This window comes from Marmota marmota, unplaced genomic scaffold (assembly GCF_001458135.2).
Source record: "Marmota marmota marmota unplaced genomic scaffold, marMar, whole genome shotgun sequence".
Classification (NCBI taxonomy): domain Eukaryota; kingdom Metazoa; phylum Chordata; class Mammalia; order Rodentia; family Sciuridae; genus Marmota; species Marmota marmota.
Window position 1 is genome coordinate 1,596,619 of NW_026000241.1, and position 21,955 is coordinate 1,618,573.

The window sequence follows — 21,955 nt, forward strand, 5'->3', positions numbered from 1 at the left end:
AAAAAAAAAAAAAAGCAAAATATATCATCAGCATGTGGCAGGTTGCTGGCATGTCGTCCAAGTGTCTCTGTCGTGTCCTTGACATATGTTGCATAATGTGGATATGACATCTACCCCTGTGGTCCAGGGGTAAGAGCTGGCCAGGCAGGGCAAGTATCCAACTAGACTAGCCAGTCTGGGACAGGGTGGTTGTTCAAGGCCCAGGACTCACTAACAGTCAGCTCATGGTTCCAGTGACCCACAGGTGGATGGGAAGAGTAGATCCAAGATCTTTGCTCTCCCGGAGCCTTATGAGGGGCTGAAGGGGACCGAACTGGGGTATCAGATCCTCAGTAGAAATATTACTATTGGGCTGGGGATGTGGCTCAAAAGGTAGCGCGCTCGCCTGGCATTCGTGCAGCCCGGGTTCAACCCTCAGCACCACATACAAACAAAGATGTTTGTCTGCCAATAACTAAAAATAAAAATATTAAAAAAAAAGAAATATTACTATTGCCTGAGTTCTTCTCCTGTGCCGCTGGAGGCAGCATTTGTTCTGATCTTCACAACACTACACAAGGTAGGAGCTGTCATTAGCCCATTTTACAGATGTGGCAACAGAGGACCAGAGAGAAGGGACTTGCCTAAGGCTATATATAGACTATTGGTGTCTGGGCTAAGCTCAGGGGTGGTGCTTGCTAAACTACCAGGGATGACAGTCTTGGCTCAAGATTGGAGAGGGACAAAGGGTGATGACCTCAGAAATAAAGTGCCTCAGAGACTGAGCCGGAGACTCAGTGGACAGTGACAGGCTGGGGTGGGGGAGAAAGTTGGTCTCTGTCTGATCAAGCCCCCTTCTCAGAATAATGCAGGCTGCCCCTCTAGGTGGAAACAATGACACAATTAGCTCCCAATACCAAGGCCCTGACATCACGAGGAAGGGGGTGGCCAAGGTGGGGGGGCGCCCCGCCCCTTGGCAGGCCCGTTCAGCCAATGGGACGGCCTTGGAAGAGACCCGGGCCACCTCCGGAGCTTCAAAAACGTGTGAGGAGGGAAGAGGGTGCAGACGGAGTCTCAGCTGCTGCCTCCCTGGTCCTCAGCGTCACTACTGTCCCCACCAGAGCCTTCTGGTCAACATGTCCTCTGCTCACTTCAACCGAGGCCCCGCCTACGGGCTGTCAGCTGAGGTCAAGAACAAGGTAAGACTGGCCCACACACTCTGCCAGGCCACAAGCCCCTCTCTTAGGATTCCCTGAACCCCTCCTGCCTATCCCATGTGACGGGGAACCTGAGAGGGGAAGAGGGAGAGGTACAGGGTAGTTCTGGCTTTCTGCCTCTTGTGAACACCCCAGAGCCCTCAGATACTTTTTTGGGGTGCGATGGGGGCACCCAGCCACCTGATGGAAGTCCTTTGTCAACCTTTGGTGTTCCTGGCAGGGACACAGAGGAAGACTTGTTGATTTTTCTCACAGCCCCCAGCCTGACAAAGAAATTGAGAACCCTTGACAGCTGGTTTCCTGGGAGGTGAAGAAAGTGTGGGAGATCAGGAAGGAGATGGTTGGGGTGGAGAAGTGGGCGTCAGACCCCCCAGGGGGTTTCCTAATTGCAGTGCTAGGCAGACACCAGGAAACCATCTTCACGTTATGGATGGGTTAACTGAGGTCCCAGCTAAGGCGGGCACAGAATTGGGACTCTGAACTCACCTCCCCACAAGATAGGGCACTTGAAGCCCCGTCCCACTGGAACGCTCCCGGGGCGTCGCTAGGGCAAAGTCCCGGCCCCATTTGACAGAGGGGACCACTGAGGCGCAGGATGGTTTTTCCCAGGTCCCACAGCAAGGGAGCGGGACGGGATTAGAACCTGGGTTGCGGGACCCTCGGGCTGGAGGAAGGGGCGGCAGGGGGCGGGTGCTCTGGCGGGAGTCCGATCCCAGCGCCGCCCCCTTCCCCCCAGAGCCGCCCCGGAGTCACACCGAGCCGCCGCGCCATATAAGGCGGCCTCAGGGAGCCCGGGCCGCGCTATATAAGGGCGGGTTTGCTTTATAAAGCGGAGCTGGTGGGGAGGGGGGCGGCAGGACCCGGGCCAGGTGAGGGGCCGCCCCCTCCCACCTCCCTCCTCTCCACCCAGGGGAAGGGGCCGCCCGAATCCTCGGGGGGCTGGGAGCCTGGCTGGGCTGGAGGATTCTAGAGACGTGGGAGTGGGGGCGAGTGGAGAGGGAAGGAGGGGGAAAGTAGAGGAGATACTGGGAGCCTGAGACAGACAGGGAGGGCGAGCCAGGAGCGAGATAAGAGCGAGGCGGGGAGGGGAGACTGAGGAGCCCCACCCCCCACCAGAGCCAGCAAGCCTGAAGTCAGAGCTGAGAAATGGACCTGCAGGGTGCTCCAGGAACTAGCTACCCAGAGATGGGGACCTGGAAACTGGGCCAAAGGAGGACAGACAGAACTGGGGTTGTCGGGGAGAGCCTGAGGAGAGGGGGATTGGAGAAAGAGACAGAAGTACAGGGACCCAAGGATCAGAAGTGAGAGGAAGGCAAGCCCCCCACTTGGGGCAGAAGACCCGGGGAGACACCGAGAGACAGATGTTAGAGTATGCTCCCTAAAAGTCAGCACCCAGCTCTTTAACTTTCCCCCTCCCCTGCCTATGGCACCCTCTCTTCCCAAATGGGGGTGGAGGGGGCAGGGCCAAGGGAAACTAAGCCCCAAGTTTGGCCTGGAGGGGGAACCAGGAGGCCGGCGCCACCCCCCAGCTTGAGGATCCAGCTCTCCACCCGCCTCCTTGTCTACATTCTCTGGTGCCAAACCTCAGAATGCCCGGAATGGCCCCCTGGGCAGGTGCCACCTCAGCCCTGGCCCTCAGCCCCTTTCTAGCCCCCGCCCCCATGGACACTGGGATAGAATTGCCTTAGTTGGGATGGGGCAAGGAAGGAGATCAGGCCTGGGGAGGTTCGAATCAGACTCAGGGAGCCAAAGCTGTCCTCCATTGCCTGTGTCCTCACCACCCTCTCTGTGCCCCTAACCCCCAGCTGGCCCAGAAGTATGACCACCAGCGGGAACAGGAGCTGAGAGAGTGGATCGAGGGGGTGACGGGACGTCGCATCGGCAACAACTTCATGGATGGCCTCAAAGATGGTATCATCCTTTGCGAGTGAGTGGCACTCTCGTGGTACAGACCTTACCTTCAGCTACTCCACACCCAAGTCCTTGTAGCCCCTCAATCCCCCTCAAATGACCATGAGCCTGGAGCTTGGCTGACCACCTTATAGCTGATATCTCCAAGTAGTCCTCTGAGCTGGCAAACAACCACTGTGCCCATTTAACAGGCAAATAAAACTGAGGCTCAGGTGAGACACATTGTTCTAAGTCTCACGGTGTCACAAGGGAAATGATTCCAGAATCTTAACCAGCAGCTCTACAGGGCATGTCAATTCATGGTCTCCAGCATCCCAAGAAAGAGAGGTGACCGTTAAAAGGCAGGGGCAACCATGACTGTTCATCATGGGCTTGGCAATGGGCATGAGCCATGATAATTTTTTACTACCCTCAGAACCTCGCTGCCAAGGGAAATGAAAACCCTCAGCTCCGAAGCTCCCATCCCCTTCCTTGAATGGGGCCTGAGCCCAGCTGGGGTCTTGTGTGCCTCTCTGAGTCTGGTCCAGGCCCCCAGGCCGGTGACCACGAGAGCCAGAGTTTGCCCTTGAGCTTTCCAAAGGTGCAGACTATGGAGTCCTAGGTGCTGAGAAGGAGAAGCAAGGGTGCTCATCTTGCTTCATCATCTCCATCCATGCTGGTGTCCCATCTCATGGGCGCTGCTTGAGTCTCAAGAGTACAGAGCGAGGGCTGGGGTGCAGCTTGGTGGTAGAGTGCCTTCCTTGCATGAAAGAGGTCCTGGGTTGCACCCTTAACGCTGCCAAAAAAGAAGAAAAGAGTACAGAGCTAACCTACCCATCAGTAATCCACTCATGCAATAAGCATTTATAGCTTTTGCTGTGTACCAGGCTCTGGTCTAGGCACAGGGATAGTGAACCAGATCCACTTGGATGGAGTCTGATAGGAAGCTTTAATCCTACTGGGGGAGATCAAAGAATTGATCAAACAATCACACACTTGCAGATAAGTGCCAAGGAGAAGAATCAGTGGGAAGTATGGTGGGAGGAGTGGGAGGACCCGAGGCGGAGTGGAAGTCCTCTCCTAGTGTGGTCTGGAGGGCCTTTCTGAGGAGGTAACATTGAACAGAGTTCTGGATGAAGCGAAGGAAGGAGCCAGGAGACCTGGGAGAAGAACAATGGAAGCAGAGCAGAGCAGACAGAGCAAAGGCCCTGAGGTAGCATGCTGGTACCTACTCAGGGTGGGGAAGTGGAGGGAGGTAAAGTCATTAGGTTAACCGGAGGCCACGTGATACAGGGTCTGTTAGTCATGTAGAGGAATTCAGACTTTATACTAAAGGCAATGAGAATCCAGTATGGAATTTTGAACTGGAAGGTAACTTAATGTGTGTGTGTGTGTGTGTGTGTGTGTGTGTGTGTGTGTGTGTGAGAGAGAGAGCGAGAGAGAGAGAGAGAGAGAGAGAGAGAGACACTGGGGATCAAACCCAAGGCCTCTTGAATGCTAGCCCTTGAATTGCTTTTAAAAGGCCATTTTTGGGTTGGGGATGTAGTTCAGTGGTAGAGAACAAGCTTGCTTAGCATGGGCTGGGTTTGATCCCCTGCACAGCAAAATGAGAAAATAAAATAAAAGGTCATTCTTGTCTGACACAATGTCATGTCTGTATCTCAGCTACTCGGGAGGCTGAGGCAGGATGGCAAGTTTGAGGCCAGCCTCAGCAACTGAGTGTTAGGACAACTTATCCTACCTCAAAAAATAAATAACTATGTAAAGGGCTGGGGTGCAGCTCAGTGGTAGAGCACTTGTCTAATATGCACAAGGGCCTGGGGTCCATTCCCAGCTTAACAAGGAAAAACTAAAAAGGCCAAAAGTTTGTGAGGGAGGAGGTGGAAGCTGGGAGCCCACGGACAGGAGGCCACTGCAAGGGCCCAGCAGAAGCGCTGAGGACTCAGAGCAGGGTAGGGGTGGTGAGGGGCAGCAGGCAAGTGGGTGGGCTTCCTCATGCATTTAGAAGGCAGAGCCCAAGGACTTGCTGCGGAAGAGAAAGGGGAAGTCAAGTCCAAGTAATTTGGCTGAGCACCAGGAAAGGTGGGAATTGTTGCTTACTGAGCAAAGCGGAGGGAGGAGGGATTGGTGAGCAGATGTGTATGTCAGGAGTCTGGGGTGGTGGGTGTTGGATTTGAGCAGATTGGAACTCCCACGGAGGGAGGGCTGGAGAGCGAGAGGCCTGGGCTGCTGGCCTTGCCCACTGGGGAATCACTGGCACATGGAGGGCACTGAAAGTGGGGATACTGATGAGATCACCAAGGGGGTGAGTGTGGTCAGAGAAGAGGTCCCTGTGGGTTCCCCGCTGTGTCCACAAGAGAAAAAGAAACTGAGACACAAGTGGCCACCAATGAAGCCTTAGGAAAACTAGGAGATCCTGACATGGGGACTTTGTGGCTGGTGACCTGAGTCCACTTTCCCTGTGGTTGGTTTCCCATTCGCCCTGAGTTTGCTTATCCCACCTGCCTGGCCTGCTGGGAGCAGCAGGGGCTCACCCCGGAACCCCCTCCCCTCTTTGTAGATTCATCAATAAGCTCCAGCCAGGTTCTGTGAAGAAGGTAAACGAATCAACCCAAAATTGGCACCAGGTAAGCCCAGAGGCAACTTCTCTTGGTCCATTGTCCACAAGCCCTTCAGCCCTCCCCCTCTCACCTCTAATGTTGCCTGCTCCCCTCCAGCTGGAGAACATTGGCAATTTCATCAAGGCCATTACCAAGTATGGGGTGAAGCCCCACGACATCTTCGAAGCCAACGACCTGTTTGAGAATACCAACCACACCCAGGTGCAGTCCACCCTCCTGGCTCTGGCCAGCATGGTGAGTGTAGGGGCAGCGTGGGCACAGGATAGGGCTGGGCTAGGCTGGGCTGCATGCGGGGCCACTTGTGCCATCAAGCCCAGGACGGGTGACCTGGGAGGGCGGGTGACCTGCCATGTCTCCCAGGGGACAATGCAGCCTGCTAGAGGCTCTCTTGTCAGTCCTTGTCCTCCTGGCCCCACCCAGGCCAAGACGAAGGGAAACAAGGTGAATGTGGGTGTGAAGTATGCGGAGAAGCAAGAGCGGAAATTTGAGCCAGAGAAGCTAAGAGAAGGACGGAACATCATTGGGCTGCAGGTACTGCCCCTTCCCCATTCACTGCTGCGCTGAGTGGGAGGTCAGTGTCCTCCTGGAGGGAGGGCAGCTGGTGCCTAGAGGTTTGCGGGGGCAGGACATCTGGCATTAACTAACACTAGGCCAGGACCCTGCTTAGCCCTTTCCACTCGTGTTCACTCCCTCTGCCAACAGACCAAGGGGCCAGGCACTCTTCACCTCACCCACCCCCAGGCCTGCAGAAGCTGCTAGCCTACTTTTGCCAGGATGGCCCAGTTGATGAGAATGGGAACCCAAAATGTTGCTTGTGTGCTGTGCCCACTGACTCTCATTTTCCAGCTTGTAAACCAAGGGAGGCAGCAGGGCCTCATGATCCGACATCAGGTGTCTCACGGCCCACGGGGGGGACTTTGTAATCTTTGGTGTGACTCTTTCTGGTCTCCTAGATGGGCACCAACAAGTTTGCCAGCCAGCAAGGCATGACAGCCTATGGTACCCGGCGCCACCTCTATGACCCCAAGTTGGGGACAGACCAGCCCCTGGACCAGGCCACCATCAGCCTGCAGATGGGCACCAACAAGGGAGCCAGCCAGGTGAGTAGGGGGCTGTTGGTCACACTGGCCAGGTCCTCACGGTAACCAAGGCCTGACCACTCTGTCCTGTGTAGGCCGGTATGACTGCACCTGGGACCAAGAGACAGATCTTCGAGCCAGGATTGGGCATGGAGCATTGTGACATGCAGAATGTCAGCCTGCAGATGGGCAGCAACAAGGGGGCCTCACAGAGGGGCATGACGGTGTATGGGCTACCGCGCCAGGTCTATGACCCCAAGTACTGCCTGACGCCAGAGTACCCGGAGCTGGGTGAGCCCACCCCAAACCACCACGCACATAACTACTACAACTCTGCCTAGGGCCCCCCAGGGAGGCTGGCTGCTGCTCTTGGCTGGACCCAACCGGCTCCAGCCAACCCTGTCCCCCTGCATGGCGTCCTCCAGCCCCCTGGCACCTGCCGATAGGGTTACAATTTGGGGAGTGCAGACTGGGGGACCTGTGAGGGAAGGGGGCCATCCTCCCTGTGGCACTGCAGGGTCCAACCTACAGCTGGGTGTCCTTGAAAGCACCCAGATGATGCACTGAGCAAAGCTATTCCAGCTGTCCCCCACTCCCTCACAAGTGGGTACCCCCAGGACCAGAAGCCCCCAAACCAAGCCCCCAGAGCCCAGGCTCCGCCTGCCCCCAGCCCATTCCCACAGTGGGAGCAAACTGCATGCCCAGAGACGCAGCGGACACACGCGGTTTGGTTTGCAGAGACTGGCGTACGCGGATGTGACAGCAGCGTTTGTAACGCGAGCACTTTTTTCCTATTTCACTGGAGCACAATAAATGCTGTAAAATCACCTGAAGCTTGGAACTGCTCTGTCCCAGAGCCTGTATGGCTCTTGCACACATGCAGACAACCTTGCTCAGATACACCCCATCTCCTGCACTCACATACCTGCCCCAAGGAATGCACAGGGACCTCAGTCCATTAGACATAGGACAGGCACCGTGTCTAGTGCAACATCCACATGCACTCCTAACCTTGCACACAAGATGTGCACCTACATGTAGTCCACACTCGCCACCAGCGACATGTGAAATGGCAAACACTGGGTTGGGGTGGAGCTTGGTGGTAGAGCCCTTGCCCAGCATGTGTGAGGCCCTAAATTCCACACCCAGCACCACAAAGAAAAAGAAATACCGGAATGGTGATACACGCACAGCCTCACACACCACAGTATCCATGCACACACCCTCCTGTGGACAGGTGGGTGGTAGTGAGGAAGACCGAGTGCCGACACTGGTGGGATGGGATGTGACTCTGCTGCTTGCTGGCTCAGTGACCTTGGGCACAGCCTGTTTTCTCATAAGAAAAATAGGAACAGTGTAGGGTCAGGGGAAGCTTCAATGAAGTGACATGCAAGGGTCCTGGTGGTACTCGTGGGCAGGGGCAACCCCTTCAGCCTGACTGGGGGGAAGTAAAGATTGGTTCTATGGGACAAGGCAATGTGTCCTACTGACTGGCATGGAGCTGCTGAGTGGCTTGCCACAGGGTACAGCTGCCCCTCTCTGCCTCACTTGCTCCTAGCCTTCTTAAGGCTGAGTCCCAACTCTGGCCTGTCACTCCAGGACCTTAAGTTTGTGGACAGGGCTCCAACCACTTCACCCTTCAGAGGGCGTCTTGTTCTGGAGAGGAGGGTCCAGCCCTCCTGCCTGGAAGAAACCAGTAACAGGGTGCTAAGGGGAGAATGCAGAGAATGGGAGGGGGACCCAGAGCAGTCTTCTTCCCCTCCCTCCTTCACTCCCCCTTAAGGACAGAGGTTGAGGCTGGAATGTGGGGACCTGCAGAGACAGACACCAGAAGTCCCTCATGTAGATGCACACAGTCCCTGGGGCCTCGTAAACCAGATTCCAGGCACTCTTGGCCTAGTGACCACAAGATCTGCTCCCCCCAGGGCAGCGCAGGGAAGCTATGCTGAGGAGGATCCATGCCTGGCCCAGGGCCCTGCCTCCTTAGGAAAACAGTACCATATTAGCACTTGGTCTGTCAGGCTAGGGTGGGCCGGTGACAGGGAGGGCTCTGGGTGCCAAAGGAACAAGACCCCTTTCAGCTGGATCTTGGTACTGCTGAACTCAGGGGCCTGTCTACCATGCCGCCTGGATCCTCTATCTCCTTCCAGGTCTAGGGGACCTTACCCGGGGCGCTAGAGAAGGTAGAAGTGCCAGGGAGGGGTTTGTCACTGCACAGTGCGTGGCTAGGACTTCCAGGCCAGCTGAACCTTCCTTGGCTGTTCTCTTGTCCCTGCCCTGGGTGGCACTGGAGCTGTTTGAACAATTCCAGGCACTCTCCCTGTCCATTCCCTCCTCTTCATAGCCCCCCCAATTTTTTACATCCTTCCCTCAGTACCACTGAGGACTCTGAAGCCAGGTTACCTAATGCGAAGGTTCCATGAGGCCAAGTTCAGGTGCTGGATCTGCCCAGGTTACCAGGGTCAGGGCTCCTGCCACCCTTAAGACCCTCTGAGGGCAGGTGCACATCTACCCGCAGTCTTCTGACACCCCCCGCCAGCCCTGCAAACAGGTCCTCTCAGTGGACCAGTATGTTTCTCCAGGGTTCCGCCCCTGCCCACAGCCCCCAAAACATCCCATGAACTTCTGTTCCCTGGACTTATAAGGAAGATCACAGGCTGTGGAGCCAGCCTGAGTTCAAGACACAGCTATGTCTTTCTGGCTGAGGGACCTCAGTGGCCTCCTAGTTCTCGGGCCTGTTTCCCCATTTGTGAACCTAGGGTTACCTTGCACCCATCTCACAGGGCAGCTGTTGGGACATGGAAATAACAAGCCCTGAGAGCAGTGTCAGGTATGGGGTGGTCTTGAACACTGCCTCCTCTGTACTGCCTCCCATACCCCAGGGTTTTCACTGTGACTTCTGTAAACACCTGGCCAGATGTGTCTGCTCCATCCTATGCACCCAGCATTGCCCTGAATACTTCATGAATGAATGAAATATTGAACCGTTTGAAGGACTGACAGAACCCCACCTCCAACCAGTGACCGCTACCTCTAAAGTGCCTCACCCTAAATCCCACCTCCTCTTCTGGCGCTGGGGTAGACACAGAAGCCAAGAAATCACAGTCAGCCAGGATCTGCATGAGCTGCTTTATTGAAGGGCTAGTTGATTGACAGCTATCCCCACACCGTTCCTTGCCTCCTCTATAAAAGCAGCTCCCATTAACACAGAGCTTATCTAGTTAGCACAGGGGAGCTGGCCTCCTACCGAGGCCCAGCCAAGGGACCTGGGGAACGTGGCTCTGACACCCAGTTACAGGCACTGGGAGGAAGGGAAGAAGGGCGGGAAATCCTGTTCACACAGGTGAGGTGCTGGTGAGGTGGGTGAGGAGTCCAGGGAGGTCCCGCTTCAGACTCTGGTGGCTTCCCTTGCCCAGGATGTCAGGAACCTACCCTGAAGGAGCCAGGACTCCAAAGCCACAGGAGGCTGGGGCTGGAGAATGGAGCAGTTCAAAGGAGTCTGGAGCCAAATGAGGCCAGTTTGGGCCTCTCAGGCCCAGGAGACCAATTTCACCCCAAGTCCACGTGCACACAGCCATGCTTGCAGCCACACCAGCTCACTCACGCTCACACCCATTCCATACACACAGCTCTGGACCCACACCCTGGACCCCTGGAATGTCTCTGGATTAGGACCCAGCAGGTGGGTCCGTGGCAGGCAGGGCCACCAAGGGATGGGTCCTCTGTGTTGCTACTGATTGGCTGCCTCACAGGCATCTATCCAATCGCTGTACACATCCACTGGTTCTGACAAATCTGAATTGCTGAGGTCAAGGACAATTAGTGGCACTGGACACCCCCCGCCATATACCTCTGCTCACCTTAGTGGCAGTGGCCCTGTGCCAGGCCACAGTGGGGCTAGAGGCGTAGGGATGGACTCCAGCCCCCTCACCCTTAGCGATCTGCCCCTAATTAGCCCACCCTGGGCATGACAGCTCTGACTACCCCCGCCCCTCCCAGCCAAAAGCTGCATTTTCCAAGGATACATGTGATGGGCGTTTGAAATTCCTCTAGGCACACGGTACAAGAGATGACTCCGGTATTGCGAGCACGGTCCCTGATATGGGATAGAGTGAGGTGGAGAGAATGATGAGCAATAAGCCCTTGGTGACCCCCCAAACAGAAGGACTGGGACAGGATGGAGGACTACAGGCAAGGGGGAGAGACTCAGGTACCCAGTGGGGCAGGAGGCCTCACCCAGCCCCTCACTCACATTTTCACATCACAAGACTTTTCGTGGTTGCAGAAAGGACAGGTGAATTGGGTCTCCAGGGTGCCTGTCATCTTCTTCTTGGGGGGTGGTTTCCGTTTTGACTTCCTGCGTCCCATGGCTATAGGTGGGCAAACCTATGGAGGTGAGGGAGGGCAGAAGTCAGAGGCTCATAGTAGCTGGCAGTCCTCTCGTTTGACACTCTGAGAAGCAGACTGGGAAGGAGCCTTGGCAGTGGCCCATGGAATAGGGAGGCCTTGTACAATGGTGCCCAAGCTCTACTTCAGGGGGCTGAAGTTCCCAATCCCAAGGCAGAAAGACAGTCCCCCCCTAGTGCACTCTGGGTGGCCTCTAACCCTTGCTCCCCAACTTACTTAAGCTTTCTGTGCCCTGGTTTCATTGTCTACAAAACAAAGGTACGGATGCTCCCTCAGAGTCCATTAGATCACTAACACACTACCTTGCTCATCTCTTAAAATGTCAGAAAACTACCTCTTCATCCTCCAGCTACCCATTTCTCCGCAGGTTTTTCTCTGCTGCCTGTGTCCCCCTCCCATTCTTTACACTTCTTGTCACTCAATCAAGGTCATCAAAGCCAACACCAACAGTCAGTCCCCTTTTCACGGCACTGGACACACCGATCCCTCCCATCTTTCCCCTGTAGTTCTCGGGACCCCAGCCTCTCCCTGCCCGCTGCCTCCCTGGTGGCCCCTTCTAGCCCTCCCCGTCCTCTGCTGCTTCTTCAGCCTCCCCAGTAATAAGAAAGTCCATGAGCTCCATCTTTTGGGCCTCTGCCTGCTCCCTCCTCACACCTCCACGGAGGTCCTTGGGCTTCATGCATCCCACCTCTTCAGCCTCCACCACAGACCCAATGGTCTCCTTGTCTTGGACACAACTTCACCGGATGTCTATGAATGCAAAGTAACATGTCCAAAATTGAGCTCCGGGCACCTCAACCTCTTCTCTTGAGGCTTTCTCCATCTCAGCGGACAGCACCTCCATCTTTCCAGTTTTCAGGCCAAAACTCTTGAACTCATCCTTCTCGTTTTCTTCCTTACACACCCTATACCAGACTCTGCCCCTGCCCTTCTGAAATACATCCAGAACCTTACCACTTTTCATCACCTCTAAGGCAATCCCCATCGTCTGAGGAGCAGTAATCTCAGCCTCCTCATTCTCAGTCTTCCTGATCCCCAATTCTGCCTACCTCCTTCTAAGTATAGATTCCACAAGGGCAGGAATTTTTGTCTTTTCTTTGTATCCTCAGAATATGGAATTGCTCATGGCCATAGAATTGCCCTCTCCCTCCAACATATATTTACTGAATGAGTGAGTAAGCAGATCCCAGGAACTCTGTTCAATCATACTAATGCTGCAACCAACAAGGCAGGCAAGGTGTCTGAAATTCCAATGGAGGATGGCAGGCTTTTATGAAGTAAGCACATAAGCAAGAGAATTTCGTGTATTAGTAAGTGCTATGAAGGTTATTAAACAGGGCTAAGTGAAAGTTTCTGAGGTGAGGCTGCTCCAGATAAGGGGATTGGGAAGGACCCTTTCTGGGTATCATTTAAGCTGAGGTCTCAATGACAGGAGGCAGTCATGATGCAAAGATGTGCAGGCAGAGGAATGGCCAACTGTAAGTGCCCTGAGGCAAACTGCTTTTTTCCAGAGTGTGGCTGTAGCCCAGAGAGCAATGGAGAGAAGAGTGTGAGATGCAAAAGATCAGCTAGATCTCACAAGACCTTTAAGGTTTAAATAAGGTGCCACCTGGTCTGTAGCCCATCTTGTCACCTGCCAGGACAGTGTGTTTTATTTTTTTCCTGAAAGCTCAGCTCTGGCTACAACAAAAATCAGCTCAGGGTGCTCAAAAAAGGCAGTTTTCTGACTCTAATCCTAGACCTCCTCCCATGAGAATGTCAGTTCTGCAGGGACATGTTTTGTTCACTGCTGAATTCCTTGCACGCATCGTGCCTGGAACACATTAAGTACTTAACTACTTATTGAATGAATAAATAAGTCTCCTGAATGAGAGCAACGGAGGGGGCCCAGTATCTCATTTCACCCGGTGATCACAGCACCGCACCTGAGGAATGGATTCTGCCTTGCACAAGAACCAGAGGTCCAGGTGTGTCCTATGGCAACGAAAGTCCAAGCGCGTCAAGGGAGAGCTGGAAGAGGGTTGATCCCCGCCCCCCAAACTGCCGCGACACAAGAGGCGAGGGGCGGGCTGTTTCTCCAAGCTCACCGAGGCCTGGACGTCGCCTCCCGACGACCACCCGAAGGAGGCAGGGCCAGAGCTGCCCAACTTGGAGGGCTAGGGTCCGGAGATCAATTTCCCCGACCAGCCGCCCCCCAAGCCGGAGACCCTGGCGGCTGTTCCAGGACCGCGTGAGTGTCCCAGAGCAGAAGAACGACCAGTCTGGCCCAGCCCCAACGCCCGCCCGCGCGCACGATCACCTGCACTCGCCTTCCCTCGTTGCAAAGGCCCGGTTCGCCCGGGAGACAGTGACTTCCGGGCTCTCGGAGGAAGCGGAAATCCCCTTCCCTCTCAGGTCCCGCCCACCCCGCCCTAAGAGGCCCGGCGAATAGGCCCCACAGCCTCCAGCTGCTTCTCTGTGCGCACGCGTACTCAAATTTCAGGCAGCGAGGATACTGTGCGCCTGCGCAAAGAGTACTACTTGTAATTGTTGCACCGCTTTGTCGCTACTCTTACTTTCTGGTTAAGTTCCCGGGATTGACTGTTCTGCCGCTTCAGGACCAAATCAGTGCTGGGAAGGCGGCCTCGCCGTGGGCTGCACCACTTGCGTGGTCTTTCTCAGTTCTAGCCCTAGTCCCTTTCCTTCACTGCCCACCTAGACCTCCACTTCGGGCACCCTGTTCATTCCACAATCCCAGCCTTGAGTAGTAGCAAATACCCTTAAGGCTAAATGAGGTTTGAGGGGGAGTATAAGAACCTGTCCTCAAACCCTAAGAGCATCTGCAGTTCTCTTAAAAATTCAAGTTACATTCAGCAATTCAAGAATCTGTATTCCTAACTAGCTTCTCAGCTGGTCCAAGGGCTACACTTTGAGTGCAGAGGTTGGATATGGAATAGAGACCATGTGAGGCCTTGCGGGCCATGTTAAGGCCTTTATTGGATTTTGGGTTGAGGAAGTTATGTTTGATTTAGGGGTAGAGTTTGGTTGGTTCTTGTTTTTGCTTTCTGGTCTGGGTTCTAAGAAGCCCACTCCAGCTGCTTAGCGAAGAATGAGATGGTAGAGTGGAACTAAGAGAACATTTTGAAAGCCCTAGCTGTGATTGGACAAAAGATGGTGTTACAGAGCTCTGGCGCCTTCCATGAAACTGAGGCAACACAAAGGCCTGCTCCAAACCAGATTTTTGCAATTATGTCAGAAAGATTTCAGTCATACTGTTCAGAGTAACAGGCCTGAGTTAATTGAAGGGCTAGAAAAAGAGAAAAGGCACACTCTAGGAAGACAGTAGATCCTCTCAGAGGGGAGGGGGACATTTCAGTACCTCCTGTCCCCCAGTTTTATTGGGAGTCCCAGGAAAGTTTCCAGAGAATCCCACCCAGGAGCCACCTCTTTCTTATTTCTTAACTTTTGACTGAGCAGGATGACACCAAACTTAAGTTCCTACTGCCATGACAACTGTAGGTCACTTTGATCCATGCTGATCAGTCTAACTGGAACCTATTCTTACAGATTTTGGTTAGGGGAAATTAAACTTACCTCCTTGAGTTCTGGGATCTGGTCTTTGTAAGGGTCTCAAAACCCCCCTGTATTCATCAGGGTTCTCTAAAGGAACATAATCAACAGGAAGTATAATTATAAAAAGGAGACTTACTAGCTTGGCTTATGTGACCAGAAGCTGGATAGTCCACAATGGCCGTCCGCAGGCTGGAGATTTGGAAGAACAAGTAGCTGCGCAGTCCAACAGGCTGAAGCCTCAGAACAAGAGGGTTCAACCCTAGTCGGAGACTGAAGGCTTTTGGAGAATCACTAGCAGAGTCTGCTTTGGAAGAGTGAAGAAGTGACAGTCCAATTCCTCAGATGATTGCAGCAGCAATGAAGAGACCGCACTCAAGAAGAACCGAGCTTGCATCTGCTGCTGCCGCCTTGTTCTTCCAGCTTTTATTCCATCCAAGCCATCATCCTATTGGGCGGTACTTCCCACACTTAGGGAGGGTCTCCATTTCTGTTGGCTATCCCACATGCCAGTCATTCTTAGACACACCCCCATTGGCACACCCATAATCACCTTAATCCTTTCTATTTCTTAATCCAATCAAGTTGATAATTCTAGCCCGGTGTGGTGACGCATGCCTGTGATCCCAGCAGTTTGAGACGCTGAGACAGGACAATTAGGAATTTAAAGCCAGTCTCATCAGGCATTCAGTAACTCAGTGAGGCCCTGTCTCTAAATAAAATACAAAATAGGGCTGGGGATGTGTCTTAGTGTTTGAGTGCCCCTGGGTTCAATCCCCAGGAAAAAAAAAAAAAGTTAAAAATTCCAATTAACCATTACACCACCCACTTTAGAATAACTTGGATTCTTATTGCCATTTCGGAGTCCAGTTCTCCTGCAGACAACAGGTAATTCGCTGAGGAATGAAACATTCTATTGACTTAAGCCAGATAGGGCTGCAGGTAAATTGCTTTTTTTTTTTTTTAACAATTATTTTTTAGTTGTAGTTGGACACAATATCCTTATTTCATTTATTTTTATGTGGTGATGAGAACTGAACCCAGGGCCCTGCACATGCTAGGCAAGTGCTCCACTGCTGAGCCACAGTCCAAGCCTGGTAAATTGCTTTTTTTTTTTTTTAATATTTTTTAGTTGTCAATGGACCTTTATTTTATTTACTTATATGTGATGCTCAGAATCGAACCCAGTGCCTCACACATGCTAGGCAAGCGCTCTTCCACTGAGCCACCACACCAAACCCCCACCCCCCGTAAATTGCTTTTTTAAAAGAGAAAGCATGTGGGGGGTCTGCACAATGGGACTATTTTATAGAATTATCCTCTTAGCCTCCTGTTCCTATTGCTCATGTCTCTGTAGCTCCTATCAGTGGCCTAGGCTAGGGTAGAATTAGTGGAGGTGGATGGAAGTTTCCACATCTAGAAATCTAATGTGAAGCCAAATTTTGGTTTTTGGACCTAGAATGGGCAGAGAAAGGCCCCAGAATTCCCCCAATTTAGTGAGGACATAAAGGATCAACTCAATGCTTCAGTGCAGCAGAGAAGGCGTATGGGTGGAAGGGGTTGGCAACTCATCTGAGAGGATAGGGGAGGCTTCTGTGGAGGCCTGATGCTCACTCAGGTGGAAACCAGAAGTCTGAGTAGGAGTTAAACAGGCAGGGAGCACCTATCAAATTTATGATGGAGTGAAGCAGAGAGAAGAGTGGAGCAGGACTTCTTGTTGTACAGAGCACCTCGGTGCTGCCTCTTACTCAGAGGAGGAAGGCTGAGGGGAGATGTTTGAAAGGAAATGAACACTGCTTGGCCCTGGTGAATGTGAGACAAATGGAGGCATGGAGCAGGCCATTGCAAATGGGAGTCTGGAGCTTGGGAGAAAGTCCCAGATGGAATTTTAGGAGTCGTTAACATGTGGAGGTTACTGGAAGCCCTGGGGATAGAGGAGGTCACTTGGTGTCAGGGGTGAGGGGCAAAGGACAGTGAAGAAGGCTCAGGAGGAGACCAGGAGTATCCACCTCAGACCTTAGCAGGAGGAGACCAGTGAAGTAGGAGGAGAAAGTTGTGTATCTTTTCCTGGAAGTCTCCAGAAGAAGGTGTTTCAAGATGGGAAAAGTGGTCAGATGTATCACACATCACTGAGAGTTTGAGGAAGATGAGGAAAGAGAATTGACCATTGACTTTGGCAATGTTTTGATTACTGGGGATATTGATAAGAGCTGTTTCTTTTTTGTTTGTTTGTTTGTTTGTTTTGTTTTTTGTTTGTTGGAGGGGGTACCAGGAATTGAATTCAGGGGCACTCGACCACTGAGCCACATCCCCAGCCCTATTTTGTATTTTATTTAGAGACAGGGTGTCACTGAGTTGCTTAGCATGTCACCATTTCTGAGGCTGGCTTTGAACTTGCAATCCTCCTGCCTCAGCCTCCTGAGCCGCTGGGATTTCAGGCGTGGGCCACCATGCCTGGCTGATCTGTTTCATTTTAGCATTCCAGAAAATAATTTGTAATGCAATTTATTTTAAGTGAATGGATCTCCAAGATGTCCCCTAGGGGGCAGTGTTATCCTTGGAACTGCCCTGCTGGAAGACCCTTTTCTCAGTGCTGGCAGAAAGCTGAATACACAGGATGGGAGCATACCATACATGCAACCTTGCAACTTGCTATTTCCAATTATTGGTTTATACATATTCGCATAACTCTTGTTTTCAGTAGCTACCCAGTCCATAGTGCAATTCAGCCATAGTGTATCCAAATATTATTCTGCTAATGAACAATCTCAAGAGCTTTTCAAGTTTTTTTTCCCCCCTGTGATGAAGCAGTAAAAGTCCTTGGACCAACATCCTTAAGACTAGCTATTTTATTGTGTAGGATAGATTACCAAAAGATGACATTGCTTAGTCACAGGGTGGGTATGTTCTTCAGTTTGCTTGAGATCAACAGGTTAATGTTCTTTCTTTTATTTCTCCTTTTCTTCTTTCCTTCTTCCATAGGTTAGTCCATCCATCTTTCTTCCTTCCTTTGAGATATAATTTACAGACAGGGAAACAGCTTGTTTTTACATAATGACATTTGTTGTAATACGCATGTCACAACTATGAAACCATCACCACAAGCCAGATAGTGCAGATCTCCAAGAACTTTCCTTACCCCTTTTGTGTTCCTTCCCTCATCCTTGCACCTAGCACCATCTGCTCCACAGTTTTCATAAAGTCATATAAACAAAATAAAATGACATGTAGGTTTAAGTTTTGTCTCTTTCACTGATTGTATTACATGATACATATGAGATAATTCATTTTAGCTATGTATATCAGTAGCATGTTCCTTTTTATTATTGAGTTGTGTTCTATTAAATACTTGTTCCATAGTTTGTGTATCCTTTCATCTGCTAATAATGTTGGGTTATTTCCAGTTTGGGGTAATTTCTTTTTTCTTTTCTTTATTTTTTGTGTCTTATAGAACTGTTATGATTTATCTCAGGGGGAAGGGTTGCAGAATGTGCCACCCCCAAATATGCCACTTTGTCATACAAATTATTCTGAATTAGAAGCTGTTGAAAGTCGGTAGGTGTAAGAAGCCTCTCTGGCCTTCTTTGCTTTTTTTTTCCCCCAGTGCTAGGGATGGAACTCAGGGCCTTGCATGTGCTAGGCAAGTGCTTTTCCATGGCGTTTACCTCTCTTTGCTTCTTGAATGCAAGAGATAAACCTCTAGATGAAAGATGCCTTCCCTAAACCAAGAGGAAAATAATATCCATCTTTTCAGAAGACAGAAGTCACAACTAAATACAATTTTTTCAGACCAACCTATATATTTCTAGGTATTTTTCCACCATTAACTTCCCTAGCCCATGCCCCTTTATCTTATTATATTTTCATAATTGACAATTGTGTCCAAATCAGTAGGTAAGGTATTGGACTCTGCTTCTTTGGGTCTTCATTTCCTTTTGAGGGCTCTTGTGTCTCATAGAACTTATATTAAATAAACATGCATGCTTTTCTCCTGCTAATGTTTTATGTCAATTTAATTATTAGTCTCATCCAAAGACCCAGGAGGGTAGAAGAGAAATCCTGTCTTCCCCTACACAGGTCTCTGGTGGATATTCATTTTCACCTTTTACTGTGACTTATTTATTTTTAAATTGGCTAATTTAAAAAATTTCTTTCTTTGTTGTGGTGCTAGGGAGGGACCCCAAGGCCTGGTGCATGCTAGGGAAGTGCTCTACCACACTCCCGATATTTTATTTTGGTACCAGGAATTTGAACCAGGGGAACTTAACCACTGAGCCTCATCCCCAGCCCTTTTTATTTTTTGTTTTGAGACAAGGTCTCTCTACATTGCTGAGGCTGGCTTTGAACTTGCAATCCTCCTGCCTCAGTCTCCGGAGTCACTGGGATTACAGGCATGGCCACCACTCCCGGCCCAAATTTATTTTTGCATATGGTTTAAAGTAGGGTTCAGAATTTGACTTCTTATGACCAGGCAAAACTCACCTCCTTTCCCACGAAGCTTCATATCCCTCAACTTGTCATCATGTTCATCTATGACCCTGAATTTGTTCCTGGATAGTCTCTTGCTGTTTGCAGAGCTGATATCATCCTGCTTTGATGATAGTGTGCTTTGTCTTATCTTCCTACCCTTGCTTCTTGGCCTGGAATGGTGACTAGGAAGTGGCAAGGTCTCACTCTCAGTGACATTGTTTGCTGGTGATATGAGGATGCCTGTCTTTTTCCCAGCACCTGGTGTGCAGCGTGGAATGGGGAGTTGAAAATATCCAAATACCCAAGGTAGCTGAAGCCAGTAATGGTTATTTGGGAAGAGGTGAGAAGAGGTGAGACCTTGTGACTAGGATGGGGAACTTTGCCATCATGGTCCTGGCATTTAGAAGTCTTTCTTTCTTTCCCTCCCTCCCTTCCTTTCTTTTTTGGTACTGGGGGTTGAACTCAAGGGCACTCAACCCCTGAGCTACATCTCCAGGTCTTTTTAAAAGTTTTGAGACAGGTTAGGCACAGTGGCACACACCTGTAATCACAGCAGCTTGGGAGGCTGAGGCAGGAGGATTGTGAGTTCAAGGCCAGCCTCAGCAACTGCAAGGTGCTAAGCAACTGGGTGAGACCCCATCTATAAATAAAACACAAAATAGGGCTGGGGACATTGCTCAGTGGTCAAGTTCAATCTCTAGTACAAAAAAAAAAAAAATATTCAGGATCTCACTAAAATGCCCAGGCTGGCCTAATCTCTTACAGTCCTCCTGCCTCAGCCTTCAGAGTAACTGGAATTCCAAGCATGCTGCCATGCTGGGCTCCAAAAGGCATCTTTCTAATGATGGTCAAGGGCTAGCTGGTAATGTTTTCTCAGCTGGACAGAAGACCTCAAGGGCCATCGCCCACCGTGCCTTGTTCCTTAGTGTCCTTGGGTCACCAGCTGCTTGTCTCAGAGCTTTGTTACTTGGTGCTCATGGAAATTAGTGCACAAGAGGGGGCTTGGGTTACAATCCTTCTCTTTGCCATTCGTTTCCCATGTGACATTGAATGTGTCACTTCTCCTTTCTGAGCTCTGGGCCCTGGGAACAAGGACATTGGGCTAAAGTGATCTCTGATTCAGACCCCTGCTTTTCCTGAGTCAGTGGGACAAACCAGGATGGCTGTGAACTGCCCAGATTGTTGGAGTTGAATGAGGGTCTAAGCCAGGAGCTGTGGTGTATGTGTATAGCCTCGACTGCTCCAGAGGCTGAGGCAAGAGGATCCTTGAGCCCAGGAGGCCGAGGCCAGCCTGGATAATATAAGGAGACCCTGTCTCAAAAAAGAAAAAAGAAAAAAAAATTGAGGGTCTGCCACTTCCTGTGCCTAAACTTGGACTTGATATTTAAGATACTTAATCTGTTCCAGCCTCTTTAATGTCCTCTGATAAACAAGGAGGATTATGGCGCTTGTCTCATGGATCAGGATCAGAAGTGAGGGGGTTTTTCTGGTTTTGCCTTTTTTATTTTTTGATGCCAGGGACTGAACCCAGGGGTGCTTAATCACTGAGCCACATTCCCAGGGTGGCTGAGGCAGGGTCTAAGTTGCTTAGGCCTACTGAGTTGCTGAGGCTGGCTTCCAACTTGCAATCCTCCTGCCTCAGCCTCCTGAGTTGCTGGGATTATTATAGAATTGTACCACTGTGACTGGCTTGCCTTTTTTTTTTTTTTTAAGAGATAGGGTCTTAGTATGTTGCCCAGGCTGGCCCCAGACTCCTGGGCTTAACTGATCTTCCTTCAGCCTTCTGAAGTTCCCCATCCTAGTCACAAGGTCTCACCTCTTCTCAATTTTCCCAAATAACCACTACTGGCTTCAGCCACCATGGGTATTTGGATATTTTCAACTCCCCATTCCACTCTGCACACAGGTGCTCTCCACTGCATTGGCATGTAGTGGTGGTGTTCTTTAGGCAATAGGCTTGGCTGATAGTTATGCCAGCCAGGTAAATGTCAGCTGGAACCAACTCAGGGTTGCACTTTGGTAAGATAGCTTTATTTAATTATACTATACTATATGTGCCTTGTCCCTAAGTCAACAGTATTAACATCTATGAGGCAGCAAATAAAAGAGGTCACTTCCCCAAGTAACATTCTGTCCAGGTTGCTATTTCGCTTCACTCAGCTGGACTGACGGTTGGAGCCAAACAATGAGGTCCCTGCCCTGTAGCCACTGGAGTGGTGGTTGAAGGCCAGCCAAGGGAGCGGTTACTGTGGCTTGCCTTGCACCCGTGGCTCAGCTGTGTGGGTGAATGTTTCTCAACTCTCCCTCAGAGGGGAACTTCGCCCCTAAAGCTGTCAGCTCAGCATGAACACTCTGCTTTCTGTGTTGATCCTAAGTGGGGGTTGGGGGTGTGGGGCTGGGATGTGACTCAGTGGTAGAGCACTTGCCTTGCACGCATAAGGCCCTGGATTCCATCCATAGCACCCAAAAGGGAAAAAAATATCTGTATTCACCCCCAAGAAACAGGCCCTAAAATAATTGTTCTAGAAGTTTTCCTTCATGTATATTTTCACAGATGTATAAAAGCATTGGTCCAGGGATATCTATAGCAGCTTTGTTGGTGAAAGAAAGATTGAGGGCTGGGGTTGTGGCATAGTGATAGAGTGCTTGCCTAGCATGTGTGAGGCACTGGGTTCAATGCTTTGCACCACATTAAAAGAAAAAAAAAAAGAATAAGTTACTAAAAAAAAAAAAAAAAAAAAAA

The 21,955-nt window shown here is 51.1% G+C and overlaps 2 protein-coding genes across 11 annotated transcripts; one reads left to right on the forward strand and one right to left on the reverse strand.

The window, feature by feature from the left end:
* The first annotated feature begins 959 nt into the window (after window positions 1-959).
* On the forward strand, window positions 960-7,613 carry Cnn1 (calponin 1). 2 transcript variants are annotated; one of them, XM_015489062.2, is made up of 7 exons: window positions 960-1,178; window positions 3,002-3,123; window positions 5,647-5,713; window positions 5,804-5,941; window positions 6,128-6,238; window positions 6,661-6,807; window positions 6,882-7,613. In XM_015489062.2, the coding sequence occupies exons 1-7, from the start codon at window positions 1,116-1,118 to the stop codon at window positions 7,125-7,127; spliced, it is 894 nt and encodes a 297-aa protein (XP_015344548.1). In that variant the 5' UTR covers window positions 960-1,115; the 3' UTR covers window positions 7,128-7,613. The 2 variants fall into 2 exon arrangements, with proteins under 2 accessions (XP_015344548.1, XP_048650880.1); XM_048794923.1 differs by lacking the exon at window positions 960-1,178 and adding an exon at window positions 2,043-2,065.
* Window positions 7,614-9,901: 2,288 nt separating this feature from the next.
* Elof1 (elongation factor 1) lies at window positions 9,902-13,588 on the reverse strand. Of its 9 annotated transcripts, XM_048794850.1 has the most exons (7): window positions 13,281-13,482; window positions 13,119-13,167; window positions 11,848-11,943; window positions 11,410-11,438; window positions 11,039-11,172; window positions 10,812-10,882; window positions 9,902-10,581 (listed from the first exon to the last, which is right to left on the reverse strand). In XM_048794850.1, exons 5-7 carry the CDS (start codon window positions 11,152-11,154, stop codon window positions 10,517-10,519), a joined length of 252 nt encoding a protein of 83 aa, XP_048650807.1. In that variant the 5' UTR covers window positions 11,155-11,172; window positions 11,410-11,438; window positions 11,848-11,943; window positions 13,119-13,167; window positions 13,281-13,482; the 3' UTR covers window positions 9,902-10,516. The 9 variants fall into 9 exon arrangements, with proteins under 9 accessions (XP_048650807.1, XP_015344553.1, XP_048650805.1 ...); XM_015489067.2 differs by lacking the exon at window positions 11,410-11,438; XM_048794848.1 differs by lacking the exons at window positions 11,410-11,438; window positions 11,848-11,943; window positions 13,281-13,482 and adding an exon at window positions 13,493-13,541.
* Window positions 13,589-21,955: the final 8,367 nt, after the last annotated feature.